Source organism: Pithys albifrons, chromosome Z (genome assembly GCF_047495875.1).
Source record: "Pithys albifrons albifrons isolate INPA30051 chromosome Z, PitAlb_v1, whole genome shotgun sequence".
Lineage (NCBI taxonomy): Eukaryota > Metazoa > Chordata > Aves > Passeriformes > Thamnophilidae > Pithys > Pithys albifrons.
Genome location: NC_092497.1, coordinates 16,877,301 through 16,896,241, shown reverse-complemented (window position 1 = coordinate 16,896,241; position 18,941 = coordinate 16,877,301). Strand labels below are relative to the sequence as shown.

General features: G+C 40.9%; 1 protein-coding gene across 2 annotated transcripts in view; it reads right to left on the bottom strand.

Moving 5' to 3' along the window:
- The window catches only part of PARP8 (poly(ADP-ribose) polymerase family member 8), a 125,604-nt gene that overhangs the window by 1,985 nt on the left and 104,678 nt on the right, over window positions 1–18,941 (bottom strand). For both annotated transcript variants that reach the window (XM_071580183.1, XM_071580184.1), the window contains 9 exons: window positions 15,009–15,074; window positions 13,660–13,727; window positions 13,289–13,337; window positions 12,402–12,514; window positions 12,170–12,242; window positions 7,530–7,599; window positions 4,476–4,552; window positions 3,473–3,542; window positions 40–124 (listed from right to left, as the gene is read on the bottom strand). In XM_071580183.1, coding sequence (XP_071436284.1) covers window positions 40–124; window positions 3,473–3,542; window positions 4,476–4,552; window positions 7,530–7,599; window positions 12,170–12,242; window positions 12,402–12,514; window positions 13,289–13,337; window positions 13,660–13,727; window positions 15,009–15,074 — 671 coding nt within the window. The remainder of the gene's footprint in view (window positions 1–39; window positions 125–3,472; window positions 3,543–4,475; window positions 4,553–7,529; window positions 7,600–12,169; window positions 12,243–12,401; window positions 12,515–13,288; window positions 13,338–13,659; window positions 13,728–15,008; window positions 15,075–18,941) is intronic.

Genomic DNA, 18,941 nt, shown 5'->3' with positions numbered 1-18,941 from the left:
TAGTATGAAGTTGAATGTTAAAAGCAGCTTTTTACTCACACAAAGAAAAATCTTGTACACACGTGATCCGTATTGGGAACTACCCATATCTCTCCATGTTTGTGCAGATCGGGTGAGGTTATCACTATCAGGGAAAGAATAAATTTCACAGTGATGAAAACATGCCTGGAAAATATTGCTTTAAAAGGTTTGGGGTTTTATGCACTTTAAATAGGCTTCTGGGACTGTGTGATTTTCCACTGCATGTCTGTGGTGTGGCACAGATTTTGAGCTGACTGCTAGTACAAATGAGGGGATGAATTTGATTCTTGTTTCCAAAATAGGTATTTTCAGAAAACACAGATCCTTGATTTATGGGATCAAATTGTCAAATGGAACGAAAGACATTTAGGTACATTTAGGATTTTAAATAGCCATAGCACTGTTAAGAAGGACCTGAGATAACTAATTAGCCTTTGGAACAGGTTTTTGTGGATGATGACAATGATGGCTGATTCAAAACCAAAATGTTTAAGACAAAGCCTGAAACTGCTACATGGCAGATTTTAGATTTGCAATACTACCAAACACTTAAAACAATTAACCATTACAATAATGACTCAAGGTGTTCAAAAAGCTTACTAAAACTTGCTCAATGTTTAGAAAACAGCAATGTATTTGATGATAGGTTGTTTACCCAGCAGAATGAGGACAACACAGGAAAAAACGGTTTTTATTGCTAATTAGAAGCCATACCATCAATCTGTATTTGAAAATATTCCTAAACTCATTTAACAGCACCCTTCTGGACAAGTTGTCCAGCTGTGGGATGAGCAGGTTCATGGGGTACTGGGTGAAGAACTGATTGAGGGTCTGATCCCAAAGCGTTGTAGAGAGAAAGAGGCTACACCTGGCTGGTGACTGATGACACCAATGGTCTTCCTCAGGACCCTACTCCAGGGCCAGTTCCATTCAATGTGTTTATCAATAACTTGTATGCAGGAGGTGCATGCATCATTACCAAGTCTGCTGTTGCCAAACTCAGAGCTGTTGTTGAAACTCTGGAGGGACAGAGGGATCTAGATAGACTGGAACTTGGGGCAATTATTAATGGCATGAAATTTAACAACTCCAAATGCTGGGTTCTGCACACTGGAGAGAGTAAAGCCAGGTACCAGATTTAATTGGGAGAGCAGTGTCTGGCCACTAGCCCTGCAGAGAGGGAGGTTCTGGCTGGCATTGAGTTCAGTGTTGGTCAACAGAGTGTGTCTGGGCATCCCAGGGGGCAAACCCCATTCTGGGGTGCATCAAATACAGCACAAGTGCTCAGCCCTGATGTGGCTTCACCTCGAGTGCTGTGGGCAGGTCTGGGCCACATAGTAGGAGAAGGATGTAAAGGTCTTTGAACCTGTACAGAGGCAGGTAACAGGGCTTGTGAAAGGGCTGGAAGTACTGTCCTGGAGAGTGGCTGTGGAGTTTGGATTCCTGGTGTGAAAAGGAGGCTGAGTGGTGACCTAACTGCTCTCTAGAGCTTCATGAGGAGGTGCTGAGCTCTTCTCCCTGGCATGCAGTGACATATGTGTGGGAATCGTTCACAGCTGCACTGGGCAAGGTTTAGGCTGGACATCAGGAAGCATTTCTTTACTGAGAGAGTGGTGTACTGGTTTTGGCTGGCATAATTTTCTTCACAGTGGCTAGTATGGGACTGTATTTTGGATGTGTGCTGAACACAGGGTTGACAATATAGAAATGTTTTTGTTATTGCTAAGAGGTGCTTACACAGAGCCAAGGCCTCTTCTGCTTCTTCTTGTATTGCCACTGGTAAGAAAACTGGGGGTACATGGGAGGTTGGGAGAGACACAGCTAGGATAGGTGATCTCAAATGATCAATGGGATGTTCCATACCATACAACATCATGCTCAGTATATGAGGAGGGTAGAAGGAAGAAGAGTGGGAGTGATGGTGTTTGTCTTCCCAAGTAACCTTTGCATACAATGGGCTCTTCTCTTCTAGAGATGGCTGAACACCTGTCTGCCCATGGGAAATCCTTGTTTTGCTTTACTTGTGTGCATTTGCTTTCCCAATTAAACTGTCTTTATCTCTGCCCACAAGTTTTCTAGCTTTTACCCTTCCAATTCTCCCTGATCCTGCTGGTGGGGGAGCGAATGAGTAATGGTAGCTGGTGACTGGCTGGGACTAAACCACAACAGGTGGTCAAAGTGTGGAACAGGCTTCTAGAGAGGTGTTGGATGGTCCCAAACTGTCAGTGTTTAAAAGGCACTTAGCCAGTGCCCTCAAAAACATGCCTTCAGTTTCGGGCAGCTCTGAATTGGTCAGGCAATTGGACTTAGATGACAGTTGTAGGCCCATAACTACTGAAATAGTCTGGTTTATTTTATTCGAACACTACCATGACTGCATGCATACTCAATTTTATACCATTTCTTCCACAAATTGTGATTTTTAACAAATATTTTTCTTGTAATTAATTTTATGTAAAATCTTTATTAATCACCTCTCTGAACACTTTACACAGAGAAATGAAGAGGAAAGATGCAAAATGTATTTTACCAAATATTTAAAATTCACCCTTAAAAAACACGTAATCCCTTAATAAGTGCAAGGAAAGAACAACATGGATGAAAAAGTCCTTGTGAAAGATGTAACTTACACTTAAAAACTTCAGGCATTAAGGGTCTTGTAAATTCAAGTAAACCCTAGATTCACTTTGTTCCTTACGGAATTTTGAAAATGAAATTTCTGTATTTTTCTGTAAAGATGAAATTGCATTTCATGTTGACTGACAGACATACATAGCTTAAAGCTTCTACCTTCCACCTTCCGTCCTAATTTTCATTTTTTGAAATGAACAAATGTTCCAAATGAAGGGCAAATTGAGTTTAATATAATTTCTAAGACTAATTCCAATTATTGGTACAATTCTTATGCAAATTTCGTAATTCTTTGTTCTCAAAACCTGCCAAGGTTTCATTAGTTATATGAAATCATTTTGAGAACATGCACTAGATTTCCTGAAGCAAACAGAACATCTGGTTGTCAGATGACCAGTATAACTGACTGAACAGTGAAAAATTATTTGAAAACTTGATAGAAAAGGTGTCTTTTCTGACTTTATGTGTTTATAGCATTTGTCAAAAGCATGCAGGAAGTTAGTGTTTCAAGTAAAGGCCACAGCTTGGGTTACCTTGATGGCTTGGGAATATGATCACTTTTGAAAGACAGACCAGATGATCAGTCACTATGTGCATATGATTATTCTATGAAAATTCAACATGTGCTACAGGTTTTGTTTAAAGTGGGGAAACATTCTGAACTGAAATACAAAGGTCTGTTGTTGAGTAAGTACTCACAGGCCTAACAGCAGTTTCTTACCTGAGCAACTAAGAACTAAAGGTCTCACTGATTTGCATCCAGCAACCTGTGCATCCTGTAACCATGACTAAAAGAGTTTCACTAGGGCTTTCAGCTTACCTTCACATAAGGCTATGCATTTTAAGTTACGGCTTTGCAAAAATTGTGACTGCTGTCCTTTCTTCTGTGACTGAGATGTAAAAACGTAAGAAAACATAATTAGTGCACAGAAACAAGCTGAGTGAAAAAGTAACAAAGAAGATGGCTGCTGTTTTCAGTGGTCTACTAATGAACAAAGAGGGAGTCAGTCTTTCTAAAGTCTATTTTCTTTCTAAATGTAATAAAATTTATAAAAACAATTCTATTATATATGTGGACTGTTGTAGCAGGTATTTGAACTCCTTAATTCATATAAATAATATCCAAAAGTTCCTAATTATTACAGAATGAATAGTACTATTAGAAATATCAGAATGTTACTGATAAACAAATTGATAGCAAAAATAAAAAAAGAACGGTGAATTTGATCCTTGATCCCTGATTCTTTGGCCACTACCCCGATACTTGACTGGCCTTCCTTCTTCTGAGGGCTTCTACTGTGATATACCAATCTCTCTGCAAAATCAGATTATTCTGTAGTTTCTACATGTTAACCACGGTGACACACATAAGATTTCCTTCTGAAAATTTAGCCCTACACATAGATGCTGTGAGTTTACTTTAGCTAAAGCAGAATTCTAATGGTTTAATATACAAAAACCATGAAAAAGAAAAAATTATTTGCTATAAATTAAAGGCTATTAATTTTCCAGCAATAATGATTCTCCATTTCATTTGCATCATTCTTCTGGAAGTCTAAAACTTACAAAGCAAGAGTTTGCTAAGGGTCATAATGCAATCTGTATTTAATTTTCATTCTCTTCCTAAATTCTTCTGTTTGGAAAAGAAGGGCACAGAACCTGCAATATATTCTGTAAATGACGTGTGCAGTCTCTGAAGTTGTTGATTTCAATTCAGTGAAATAAAACTGTTAGCTTGCACAAAAGAAAACATTAACTCCTTCTCAGGTAAGTTCCCAAGCATAAAACCCACAAATCTTCCAGAGATGGCTGATGTATCCTACCTGTGATGTGTTACTGCCCTTACTGCCTGAAGCTGGTTCATCTTTAGCTGACACCTTCTGCTGCTTCTTGTTCATCCCTAGGAAAATTAAAATCATGTAAGATACCCTGGCATATAAAAAATAAGCAAAGTTAAGTGCAAGAAGGAGACAAGTACCACAGGGGGAGCTACAGTCCTCTGCATGGCACTCAAAAAGACACTTAACTGGGTAATAAAAAGATCACAATATAATCCTACAAATTACCAGGACCTCTCTATGTATTTCAAAGACCTTAGCATAGTCAAGTTAGCATTAAGTAAGTGCAAAAGCTGATAAACATGAGCTTAAATGGCACTGAATTCAGATTAGGATTGTTCTTACATGGTGGTTTTACAGAGTTGTGAGTCAGCATGTCCTGAGTCTGACCCTATTCAGGCTGAAGTAAGAGTCTGATTTACTGTAGGAGGAACAGCAAAATCACAAGAGAAAGAATTTAGATATCAATCTTTAGCACTTTATGCAGACTTGTATTGAAAGTCTAATTAATTTTTACAAGTAGGTAACTTAAATTTTGAAATCTACCTTGATTTGATCCCCTCATCTACATGTAAGAGTATTAAATTATTTGCCAGTCACATGGGATCCCATATCCATCTCAGGAATCTTTGCGCCTTAGATCTCATTCATCTCTCTCATGTTGGTTTATCTAAAATTCCTGTCTTGCATGCTACTACAGGCTTCCTCACCTTTCCAGTATCCTGTATTTCACAAAATCCTAGAATCATGGAATGGTTTGGTTTGGAAGGGATCTTAAAGATCATCTATTTCTAGCCTCCCTGCCAAGGGAAGGGACACCTTCCACTAGACCAGGTTGCTCAGTACTCTATCCAGTCTTGAAGACTTCCATTTCTTGGCAGTTTGTAAGACAGACTGAACTATGGGGGAAATCTAACTCTTTGAAGGAACAGGACATGTAGGACTCCTCCATGGTTTTTATTGGCATCAGGGACTACACACTTCATGGGAACACAGGCCTCCTTTCTGGAGGAGACAGAATGGAAGGACCAAGACAGGCAGCAACAGGACTAGTAGCACGCTGCAGTTGACAAAGCAGTCTTGTCCAAAAAGAAGGGCATTTTATTAGATATACTGTAACCAGCACTTTTATTGAGTCCTAAAAAGCTTCCATACTGTGTCATCTGTGGGGTGATAGCCCTGATAAGGTCTTGATGAGTTGAGGGAAACGCCTCAACTCACCCCGGAGGGATGCTGACAGGACAGAGATTCCACTGTCTCCCTGAAAGTGCTTATTGATGGGGTTATTGAAGAATGGAGTGTTCCAGAAATGACAAGGCCTTTCTCTGCACTCCCTGTGGCACCCTGCACAGACCCAAAGAGCCACCCCTCAGGCATCTGTCTATCACCCAAAAGTATTGACTATGGTCACACAACCTAGCTAAAGGAAAAAAAGGTATAAAAAGAGATTAGGCTTGAGCAAAAACTGGGGAGAATACTTCCATCACCTCTGGGAGGGCAAGCTACAAGCTACCCTCTCTCCTCCTCCACCCCATCAGACATCGCAGGGGTAAGCAACCAAATTCTTACTTTATTTTCCTATGCCGTACTAATTATAATTTGTTATAGCTCACTGGGTGTACATGTTAGTGGGAAGCAGCTATATTCTTCCTGTTGCTTTTCCTTTGGGCTACTGAGTGTGTTTAAATGTGGTTTTGAGCTGTTGTGTTTCCGTTTAGTAATCCTGTGTTAGTTAAGTTTGTTATGGAGGGTATACTGCTGGAGTTGCCTGTAAAATGTGTTTTGTGCCTGTTTCTTTTGAGGTATTTTGTCATCAATTAAATACAATCCTGCAGCTGAACTAAGCACCCCATATAGTCATTGTCACATACGTGTATTAATAAAAGTTATTTCGGGAGCTGTTCTTGCTATTGTATGGTCCATAAGCTGAGTATCGAAGACCTTTCCAGGCAGTGTGCTGTCCTGTATTGTCTCTTTCAGGTGAGACACAGACAGGCTGATCTGGGTTATATAAAGCTTTCATGTTCTGGGACACTTACAGTTAATAAGTTCTCCCTGGCTAAAGTGTGGTCTTCCTAGGAAGGTCAAAAATCTTTCCTGTGTTCTGTCCCGTGTTCAACAGGCAGTGCTGGGTTCATAAAGTTTTGATGGTTCCGAAGACGCTTATAGCTAATAACTTTATATTAATATAGGTGGGACTAGAAATCTTTGTGTTTCTGTCCCTCTACCCCCTTTCACGTGACACCATCTCTGAAAAGCTAAAAGTGCAGTTAGACATAATTGATACAGAAGGTCCACAAATAGCAGCTCAAGCACATTGAGCTCTTGAATTGTGAGATTACCTCAAAATATTGAGTGTCAGAAACCTACAAGCACACAAATATACATTCAGCTATATACCTGAACTTTTGTATGTGAGAAAATGATAAATACCTTAAAGGAAAAAATCACCGTATTTAAATCTCTTTTATTTCTTATATACATATTTGTGTGTCTTGTTTCTATTATGCTTCTATTTAATTCTTATATGGAAAATTCCCTTTTGGATTCACTAGTGGAACAAATCATGTTCCCTTCTGAGGCTAAAATAAACTTTCTCTGTAATCTTGATGTGGCAATACTTGGGAATATGCTTAAATATACAATGTTGAACATGTTTATTGATGAATATTTGTTTTGTCAGATCAGGTCATAAAAGACCGTGAATCCATAAGTAAAGTTAGATGGACTTAGGCAGATACAGACAAAAATCACAAAGTTGGCTTTCCACTGCATAATCAAGACCTGCTACATTACACACAGCATTCAGTATTAGCTAATATTTACTTCAAACACAGTTTCAGGATACTCAGCATCTTGGAAAATAAGGACAGTATTTAATAAGGAAATTTAGAATTTCTCTTTTTTGAATAACTTAAATCATGATCGACAAAGATGAAATCAAATACAGTGTTGTAAACAGTGAAGCTGGTAGGAAAAGCAGTAGAATAAGATACCCCCTTATATTTTGCAAACTTTAGAGTGATTTATAGATTTCACCTGAGTAACCAAATGATATGCTTGACAATGGACTAAGGTAGATTCCACTTCCAAACATTGCACCATGGAGCTGAAAAAGAGCAGAGAGGTTATTTGACATTAATTTGGCTACCTGGACGAAGAATAATTATAGGAACAGGTCACAGAATCAAACACAATCACAGAATATGGTGAGTTGGAAGGGACCCACAAGGATCATCGAGTCCAACCCTTAGTCCTGCACAGGACAGTCCCAAGAGTCACAGCATGTACCTGAGAGTATTGTCCAAATGCTTCTTGAACTCTGTCAGCGTTGGTGCTGTGATCACTTCCCTGGGGAGCCCGTTCCAGTGCCCAACCACCCTCTAGATGAAGAACCTTTTTCTAGTACCTAACCCAACTTCCCTGACACAACTTCAGGCCATTTCCTCAGGTCCTGTCACTGGTCACCATAAAGAGAGCAGTGCCTGCCCCTCCTTTTCCTCTCACAAGGAGTTGTAAGTGCAATGAGGTCTTCCCTCAATCTCCTTTTCTCCAGGCTGAACAGACCAAGTGCCCTCAACTGCTCCTCACGCAGCTTCCACTCAAGGTCCTTCACTGTCTTTGTTGCCCTCCTTTGGAGACTCTCTATTAGCTTAATATCTTTCTTATATTGTGGTGCCCAAACCTGCACACAATATTCAAGGTGAGGCCACCTCAGTGCAGAGCAGAGTGGGACAATCCCCTCCCTTGACCAGCTGCTGCTGATGCTGTGTCTGATGGCCCCCAAGGACATGGCAGGCTCACCTGGCTGCCAGGGCACTGCTGACTCATGTTCAACTTGCCATCGATCAGGACCCCCAGGTCCCTTTCCATGCCACTCATTCCCCAGTCTGTACAAGCATCCAAGGTTGCCTCATCCCAGGTGCAGAATCCTGCATTTTCCCTTGTTGAACTTCACATGATTGGTGATTGCCCACTGCTCTAATCTGTCAAGGTCTCTCTGCAGGGCCTCCCTGCCTTCAAAGGAGTCAACAGCTCCTCTCAGCTTTGTGCCATCTGCAAAATTGCTTGGTATCCCTTCAAGTCATGCCTCCAAATCACTTATGAAGATATTGAAGAGCACAAGATATTGAAGAGCTCCAAGATGGAACCCTGTGGAACCCCACTAGTGACAGGTCACCAGTCTGAGGTTACCCCATTCACTATTACCCTCTGTGCTCAACCTGTGAGCCAACTGATCACCCAACACACAGTGTGTTTATCCAGCTGTGTGCTGGACAGTTTGCCCACAGGGATCCTGTGAGAGACAGTATCAAAAGCTATACTGAAATCCAAAAAGATTGTATCGCTGGCTTCCTTGATCAGCTAAGTGTGTTACCTTGTCATAACATGAAATCAGGTTGGTTAAGAAAGATTTTCCTCTCATGAAGGTATGGTGGCTGTGACCAGTGCTTGTGTTGTCTTTCAGGTGTTTTCAATGCATCCCAGAATAATCTTCTCCACAACTTTACCAGGCACTGAAGTGAGACTGACAAGCCTGTAGTTTCTGGGGTCCTCCTTCTCACCCTTCTTGGAAATTGGGACAACATTTGCCAGCTTCCAGTCAGCTGGAACCTCTCTTGGATTTGCAAGATCACTCAAAAATCATAAATTTTGAATTATATCAGCTATCTCTTTGAGGCTTCTGGGACGAATCCCATCAGGCACTATAGATTTATTGGGATCCAGCTGGAGCAGCAGATCCCACAAAATTTCAGGGTCGATGGGGAGTTGAGGATTCTCAGTCATGATCCACCAGCTCTGGGCACTGGGATCCCCTTGGTCAATCATTCATGTTGAAGACAGAAGCCAAGAAGGTGTTGAAAGGGATTTATTGCCAAGAAGGGATTTATTGCCAGGTAATTAATGCTGTTCAAAGAAGTATTTTAAAAGAACGTGCCCTGAGTATAAAAATAAATATCCTGGAAACCATGTCCAAACATAATTTTACATTAATATATTGTGTTAAAAATGTGGTTCCTGTTTTTAAATCTAATGTTACTATAGAGGATGACTACAGAGGGTGCTTTTGTACATGGTCAAATACACCTCAGCATGTGTCAGGAAGCCCAGCCTAGGCCACTCGCTGTGAATCAACAGCAGCAACAGCTGCTTTTGTTTTCTTCAAGGTGAGAAATTAAGAGACAGCAATGACACTAGTCATATGCTATAGAAAAATTTAATCACCAGTTCCGCCTGAGTACTGGTGGAATGGGTTCAATCAAGGTTTTGCCTGGGCCAATTCAGGCATGTATATCCTATCAGTGCAGGATGGTGCTTTTTCCATAAAGGCACCAGATGACTGAAAAGAACAGAGGAAAGCGAAGACTATTTTTCATCAGCATCCCTGTTCCATGTTACGAGGCTTGGGCTAAGCAACAAAAGTGAGCACTTTTTTATTAGCCCTGCAGTCATTTTCTTGCCTGGAAAAAGGAAAGTATGGGTTTCACTTCACCAGATCTGACTGCTTTATACAGAAATGCCTTTAATGAAAACACACCAAGCAGTTTCTCATTTTTGAGAACTGAGTATCTCCCACCTAGGTAGATGTTATGACCATGGGGCTTCAGTCATGCTCATCTTTATTTTTTTCCTCTGATACAATGATATTTACATAGTCTCTGCAATTGAGGCAAAGCTGTCATAGGAGTGTGCAAACACACTTTCACTTCTCCAGATCCTACAATATTGTATAGGATCCTTGGTGAACAGATAGTTTTCTTTATTGGTTGGTACTGGGGCAGATAGGATGAACTCATATCAGGATACGCCTTAAGTGTGTGAAAGAGATAAAAATGATAACTTGGATAAGACAGGACTTTACTATTCCCAGTATCTCAACCATCAGTAACAAATACAAAAGTATAAACAAGGGGGTTTACTTTGGTGAATATTAGTGTGTAAATTCTGCTTTCTTGGGGCATTATCTGCCAAAGGTACTGTGGGGTGATGAGCTGATAAGGCCTGATGGGTTGAGGGAGATGCCTCAGCCCCCTGGAGAGATGCTCCAAGCAGAAGGCAAAGGCTTTCAAACTGATAAAATTTACAAAAGATGGAGTGTTAAGACATAGCATGCCTTCTTTTGATATCTTCAAGGGCACACCTCACCTCAGGGCATCTGCATCATCCCCCCCAACACCCCCAGCAGATTGACTATTGGTCACACAAACACCTGGAGAAGAACAAAAGATGTAAAAGAAGTGCAGTTTAACTGCAACTTGGGGAGAAAAAACTTTCCACCTCTAGGAGGGCAACCTGAGAGCTACCCTGTCTCCCCCATTCCATCAATACTGCAGGGTTAAGCAACAGAATTCTTACTTTTTTTTCTTATACCTTATTAGTTGTAATTTGCTATAGCTCGCTGGGTGTATGCGTGTAATGGGAAGTGGCTATATTTTTCCTGTTGCTTTTCTTTTGGGTTATTGAGTGTGTTTACTGGTGGTGTTGAACTGCTGTGTTTCTGTTTAGTAATCTTCTGTTAAGTTTGCTATGGGAGTGGCATACTGCTGGGGTGGCCCTTGAAATGTGTGTTGTGCCGATGTCTTTGTGGGGGGGGTATTTTGTACAATCCTGCAGCTAAATGTTATCACCAACTAAGTAACCCTATATAGTTATTGTCACATATTTGTATTAATAAATATTATTTCGGGAGCTATCGTGAGAAAGGTTCTTTTCTCTTGTTGCTATTAAGTGTGGTCCTCATAGGGAAGTCAATTACTTCGAGGACTCTTATTGCTAATAATTTTCTCCCTGGCTGAAGTGTGGCTTCATATCAGAGGTCAGAACCCCGTCAAACTTGTGTGCTGTCAGTTAAAAGACAGACAGTGTTGGGGTAAATAAGGATTTGATTGTCTGAAAGCGCTTACAGCTAAACACTTTTAATTAATACAGTTAACACTAGAAATCTCAGTATTTCTGTCTCCCTCCTCCCTTTCACATGACAGGTACTAACAAAAGTAATCAAATCTCTAAAAGGAATAGCAAAGCTTTCCATTTCCTTTATTTCAGTGCCTTCTAGATTTCCAATCCTTAGTCAGCACCCTGGGATCCTCCACCAAGGTACACAGACAGCACTGGAGAAGAGCTGTCAAAACCACAATGCTAAAACACTTTGCATTAGTGCTCCCCAGTCCCCCTCATAGTGCCTACTTTGCTCTGCCATAGTAGATTCCTGATGATTCAGCCTGAAAACTGAAGTTTGCAACACAGATCACTTCTGGCCTGCATATCAGGCTTTCACTCACAAATCAAGCAAAGGAGCAGAGAAGGTGCTGTCAACACAGTCCTGTAAATCTAGCATGCTCCTGGATCTTACAACATGGACACAGTTTAGGCAGCTCTAACTCATTTGTGACTGCTCTGAAGCAGTACTGCGCGAAGCCTCCTGGAGGTGCTGCTCTGCAATTTTAAGACCAAAACACTGATTCCAGCAACAGGATTTTCTAGACGTTTTAGCAGACACATTATTTCATTTTAATTGTATCAGAAAAGTACTTCTTCCAGGAAACAAGGTGGTGTTTGAAATCATCTCTTTTTCCACCTTTATGAATATCAGAACTAAAACCTTTGAAAAGTTGCCAAAGTTAGCAGGTAATAAAGCACACACAGGTTAGCTAAAATGTATTTTGTCTACTATTTACCTGCAGCCTCGTATTAGAAGCAACAACTAAGCCGTTCCTCAGGATGGAATGCCAATTTTCAATGTGTGAACCACTGAATAAAATGAAAAAGAAAGCATTAAAGCTAGAAGTGTAAAATGCAAAATCAAATAAGAAATCCTTTAAACCAGATTCACAGATGCAAACCTCAGACACCAGAAAAAATAGCATGGCATTTTGATAAATTTTGCTTAATATGAATATATGTACTCACTGAAATGCAAAGGTACTTCCGTAGAGATTTTTAGCAGCTCGGAAATTGGATTCTTTGGCTGGTGGACTGCTGAGAAGTAGGAACTGGTGGGGAGTGTGCATAAACTTTAGTTGCTGTAAAATGTAAGAGTGCATATGTGAAGAAAAGTTCATTAACATGAAAGTGTTGTATTACCCTGATGGTAGTCCTTAAGATATCTTGCTGTTTCACACAATACATAACTGCATCTAAACAACTACATGGTGAAATTGGTCTCATTACCACAATTCAGTTCCAGCTGAAACTGAACAGTAAAATTATCATTCAGCTTATGAAACATATGGAAAGTTTTGAAACAGATTTCAGTCTAATATGGCTCTAGTAATTAACCTGAAAAATTTTAACACACTATTCTCATCAGAGTTGGCTTTGAATTAAGGTTATTTGGAATGCTGCAGATTAATATGCCCTTAATTGGAGGATCAGAGGCACACACCCTTCTAAAATTCAAGTCCCAAATCATTTTTAAGGTGTACTTATATGTGAATCTCCTGGTACACTGTGTTTGTGTGTTCTGCTTTCTGTACAATTCTGCATCTAATATTCTACATGGTAACAAAAACAAATAGTGATGTTCTTTTAACCTAATCTCAGATGACTACAAGGTAGATACTTGCATTTGAGCTACTCACCTCAAAGAGGCTCATTATTCCCTTGACCTATTTCAGATATTCACAACATTATCCTAAAAATCATGACCTGAAGCTGCCTATTTCACTCCCTTGCCTACTAATGGAGTCCACGCAATCAGTCTGAATGCAGACACCTACGTTTTGCTAGGAGACTCCCACCTAAAATGCTAATAAAACCCATGAAAAATGAGAAAATAATAAAAGCCCCACACTTACCCTATTCACTGGTAGCTTCACAATATGTGATCTATTACTAGAAATAACCCTAAAATAAGAAACAGTTTAATTAGACATGGCAACCAAACCAAACTTTATTCTTAAAAATGTGTTATGAATGGTCACCACAACGAACACAACCACAGGCCTTTAAACCTATCAGATGGAAGTAGACCAAATCTTAACCAGCAAGTGAGATCAGAGGACTCAGATGAGGTACAGAAACAGCCTAGAACAACTGCAGTTGCAAATATCAGTGTTAATTCTTAGGGTTACCTTATACCAAATTACAGTGCTCAAGTGATTATTCATTACACTTGATACTTCAATAATTATGATCTCATATGTGAATATGTGAATTCATTTTATACCATTGTAGAAGAGGATGTGCAAGTGGATCTTGTTTATCCATCTGCTTCTTTATTTCCAAGTAAGGTGCCTAGAAAAGAGTAATTAAGATCTTTATTTCTAGGTCAAATTTTGCATGTTATATTGCCCATGATTTCATCTATTAAAACAAATACATGGGACTCGTTATTAGGTTGAAATCACAGTTTTACTGATATACAGCATTGTAGAGTTATAAATGTGTTTAGATAACAACAAATATTATTAATATAGCAATTATTTTCCCTGAAGTAAAATAAAAAGCGCATAATTAGCATCAAAATTACTGTATTATAGCAAGCATTGGTTATCTCAGGGAGAACAGCAGAAGACATCTACTTCGTTCAGCTCTTGTATTAAGAAATTGGACTGGAACTGCATAAAATTAAGTCTCTCAAAAGACCCCAAAATAATCCACTTCGAGTTTTCTGATGATTTCAAAGCATAAACTGGTAAAATACCATGTCATATTCCTTTGAAAACATTTCTTGATTTCAATTACAGTGCAAAGCATCCCTTTAAAACTCATCAGTCCAAGAATAATTTTAAAAGCAATACAGTGATTATTTTTAATTTTTAAAAGGCATCATATGAAGTAACAGAAATACTTGATTTTTAAAATTTTTACAAAATGTTACATAATTTAACAAAAATATGTGAACTTTAATTTTCAATTTATTTTATTGCTTTCTATACATTCTCCATTCCAATAACGAAGTATTTTGAGAAATCATATAGAGTGAGATTTATAAACTGTTGTGAGGATACATTTATATAGCAGTTGGAAAAGCAAGATATATGGAAGACACTTCAACAACCACTTATAATCATCTGGGTTCTCTGGGAAAGGAGGGTAACAATAAACAGGAATATGTCTACCAGATATGTCATGAAAAATAATACAGCAGTAAACCCAAGAGACCCAATCTTTCAAGTCCCCAACTATACTTAGCTGATCAAGTGTTTTGCTATAATAGAAATAAAGCTATCATTGATAACACTGTCACAAAATCTCTTTTGCTTTGGAAGTAAAGAACCCTGGCTTTGATATTTTCAGAAATGCAGCAGTTGGTGATTATCTCATTACAATGCCCCATTTTGATGTTATTATCTCTTACTTAAACTTCAAAATATCTGAGTTCTACTTCATCACTTTTACTTGACTGCCATTATGGATACGCTAGCTTAGTTATTTTGAACAGACATTTTAATATTACAGCTCTACAGAAATAGGGGATACTATTGGCTTATTGAAATACCAGAGGCAGACAATATAAACATCTTTCAAGTTCTAGAAATAATGATTAAATTAAATAAACATTTTTAAACTCACCTGTGTCATCTCTCTAATGGAAGTGATACTGTCCAATGCTTTCATGACTCGATCATAATTCTTCTTCTGATGTAGCATAAAATAGGCAAATAAATTAAAAGAATATTAGTCATTGGCTCTATAAAAACCTGAATTCTTTGGGTGTGTATAAAACCACGGCTAGGAAAAATGCTGAGCAAACCAATCCTTTCAATCATTTCTAACCTGAAAAATACTCTTGACATCTTTTCTTTGAATTTCACTGCAATCTCCAACACACTCAAAAAATCAGCTCACTTTCTAAACAAATATTTGTAACTAAACACAGATTCTGACAGTTCATTTGCTAACATGTTCTTAAGATACATAATGCAATGATCCCAATAGATTTTAAATAAAATGTGGATAAACAGATGTGTTTACTTTGCTAACAGCTCTATAAAACATCCCAGGGCCTTCAGTGGTTCCTCTGCCCTCACTCTGATCGTTGCCTACCAACTGCTTGGGAACCACTATCAGATGGCTCCATATGTTCTGAGTGGATGAGTTTAACAGGCCATGCTTCATCCACTCCACATGACATGTCACCTTCAGGAACTTCACTGTTCCCCATCAAGACTTGCCAACCTCTGCCCATGGTGTTTCACCTTGCCCATGCTGACAATAAGCAGGGAGGTGATGGTGTGGGTACTGCCAACCCAGGTACTCTCTCCATTCCCCTTCTGGTGCGGCCTTCTCTCAGAAAACACCATCTGCTTCAGACTCCTGACCTGTGCAGCCACCAGACAGCTGTCTCCTCCTCAGCCCCCTTCCAAGCACTTCCTGACAAGTCTTTCTCCCCACATCTTACAGAGCACATCTGGCCCTTCCTGAGAAAGAACTGGCCATTGTTCAGAAAAAGTGAAATGCATTCCAATGCAGGACATGCTAAGTTCTCATTTATACCTTTGAGGAGATGGCTTAAGGGAGATGCAATAGTCCATAGAGTGAGGCTTTGCCTGAGAGGCAGCTTTTGGAGCCTGAGGAGCAGGCAGTGGAAGTATAATTCTTTAATTCAAAATTCATCTTATACAAAACCTATTATGTCAACATCTGATAAAAATGACATTTAAGGAAATAACTGTTTGCAGTGAGAAAATGCGATGACAGCAATAACACTTTTAAGAATAATAAGATGGACTGGAAATCCCTCAATTCACATGGCCACCTCTCCAAGGCCACCTTTCTCTTTGTGTCCAACATGTACCCTGAGAGAAAGTCACTTAAAATAAAAAAAATAATGTCTAGAATTTGCCTCCTGAAAGAGTTTCTTGGTTTTCACATAACTTGGAACACAACCTACAGTTTTGTTGTGGTTTAGGAATGGCATTCTCCAATTTAGTGCTCCCACTAAACCCAGGGACCCCTCATTCATTCTTCCCCTCACCCCTCCGTTTCCCCCTCCCCACTGCCATGGGTGAGAGGAGAACTGAAGGCACAAAAGGTAAAAATCTCAGGTTGAGCTAAGAGTGATTTACTGGAAACAGCGACGAAATAAGAAAATGAACAGTAACAGGAACAATACTAATGACAGAAGGTACAAGAAAGAGGTGAACAATTCACACAAAAACAACAATAGCCAACCTCTCCCTCCACCACACTAAACTGACCAGAAGAGACTCCAGCCTGGAAGAGACTCTCTTCCCTCTGCCTCTGGTGATGAGGTGAGGTGCTATAGAACAACCTCTGGGTCCCAACCATGCCCCCTACTGGCTACTGCAAAAATGAACCCTTATTCCCTGGCAGGCTTTGTTTGCTGCTCCTTCAGCTATCAGCAGGTGACTCAGAGGGGAGTTGGAGGCGTGGCTTGCTCGTTAGCAGGAGAGTGAGAAGGCTTTCAGAACATCTCTAGGGAGCGCAAGCGACCCGGAGCGCGGCGAACAGGAGTGGGCAAACAGGGGCATGGCACGTCTGTGAGGGCGTGGCACGGCAGTTTGCACGGCAGTTCGCACAGGCAGGGCGAACAGGCAGGGCAGAAGCCTAGGTATTTCTGCAGCTTTTTTTTTTTTTTTTCTCTCCTCTGTTCATTTGTTTCTTTGTCTCTTTCTACCTTTCCCCCCAGCTTAAGGCAGTCATACCTCCCAGAAAAATGAAAGCTGTTGCTCCTGTTACCAGTAGAGGTGTGTCAATACAGACAGAACCCTCTAAAAAGGATGCAGCCACTCAGGCCTCTGGCTGCATAGACTGTCTGAGCCTGGACCTACTACCAGAGGACAGTATGGGAAGCGCCTGCATACGATGTGAGCAGGTGAACGATTTGCTGGGTCTGGTGGCAGAGCTAAAGGAAGAGGTTGATAGGCTCAGAAACATAAGGGAGAGTGAAAGGGAAATTGACTGGTGGAGTCACACCCTTTCCACTCCTAAGGAAGCCCAGCAGGAGGTGGTGAAGCCCAGCCCCTCCTGCCATCAGGCAGACGGAACAAACCATAGGGTTGGGGATGAATGGAAACAGGTGCCTGGTCAGAGAGGCAAAAACACCCCCTCTCGACCCCTTTCACCTGCCAGGGTGCCCTTAAAAAACAGGTATATGGCCCTGGACTCGGGCAGTCTGTTGGAGGACAGTCAGGAGGAGGATCTATCTACAAGATCTTCTGGTTACCCCCAGCCTACCGGACGGGTTACGACTACAGGTAAGAGAAAAAAGAGAAGGGTTGTTGTAATAGGTGACTCCCTTCTGAGAGGAACTGAGGGCCCTATATGTCGGCCAGACCCGTCCCACAGGGAAGTTTGCTGCCTTCCCGGGGCCAGGGTGAGGGATATTACCAAAAAACTTCCTAAACTTATCCAACCCTCAGACTATTACCCACTGTTGGTTGTCCAGGTTGGAAGTGATGACATTAATAAAGGGAGTACCAGAGTAATTAAAAAAGATTTCAAGGCACTGACCCGATCACTTCATGGGACAGGAGCACAGGTAGTAATTGCCTCAGTTCCTGTGCTAGCCGGGATGAATGGGGAGAGGTTTAGGAAAGCCCAGCTTACCAACAGGTGGCTTAGGGGATGGTGCTATCGTCAAAATTTTGTGTTTTTTGATCATGGCGCAAACTCCGTGTTGCCCAGTCTCATCAAAGCAGATGGGCTTCATTTATCTAGGAAGGGCAAAAGAACTGTAGCCCATAAGTTGGCAGGGTTAGTTAGGAGAGCTTTAAACTAGGTTTGAAGGGGGAAGGGACGGCAACTGGGCTCTCCAGAGATAAGCCTAAGGGCATAGAGCCTGAGTTGAGAATGAAATCAATGGCCCAGCTGAAGTGCATGTACACCAATGCGCGCAGTATGGGAAACAAACGAGAGGAGCTGGAAGCCATAGTGCAGCAGGAAAACTATGACATAGTTGCTGTCACAGAAACGTGGTGGGATGAATCACATGACTGGAGCGCTGCTATGGGGGGCTACAAGCTCTTCAGAAAAGACAGGCAGGGAAGGAGAGGTGGAGGGGTGGCTTTATATGTTAGAGAGTCTCTTGACTCTGTTGAAGTTGAGGTCAGCAGTGACAAGGTTGAGTGCCTGTGGGCCAGAATCAGGGGGAAGGCCAACAAGGCTGACACCCTTGTGGGTGTCTGTTACAGACCACCCAACCAGGATGATGAAGGGGATGAATTATTCTACAAGCAGCTGGCAGATGTCTCAAAATCTCCAGCCCTTGTTCTTGTGGGTGACTTTAACCTGCCAGATATCTGCTGGGAGCTTCATACTGCAGAGAAGAGGCAGTCAAGGAGGTTCCTGGAGTGTATAGAGGACAATTTCCTTCATCAACTGGTAAATGAGCCTACCAGGGGGAAGGCCCTGCTAGACCTACTATTTACAAACAGAGAGGGGCTGGTAGATGATGTAGTGGTTGGAGGCCGCCTGGGGCATAGTGACCATGAAATAACAGAATTTTCAGTCCTCAGGGATGTAAGGAGAGTCACCATTAAA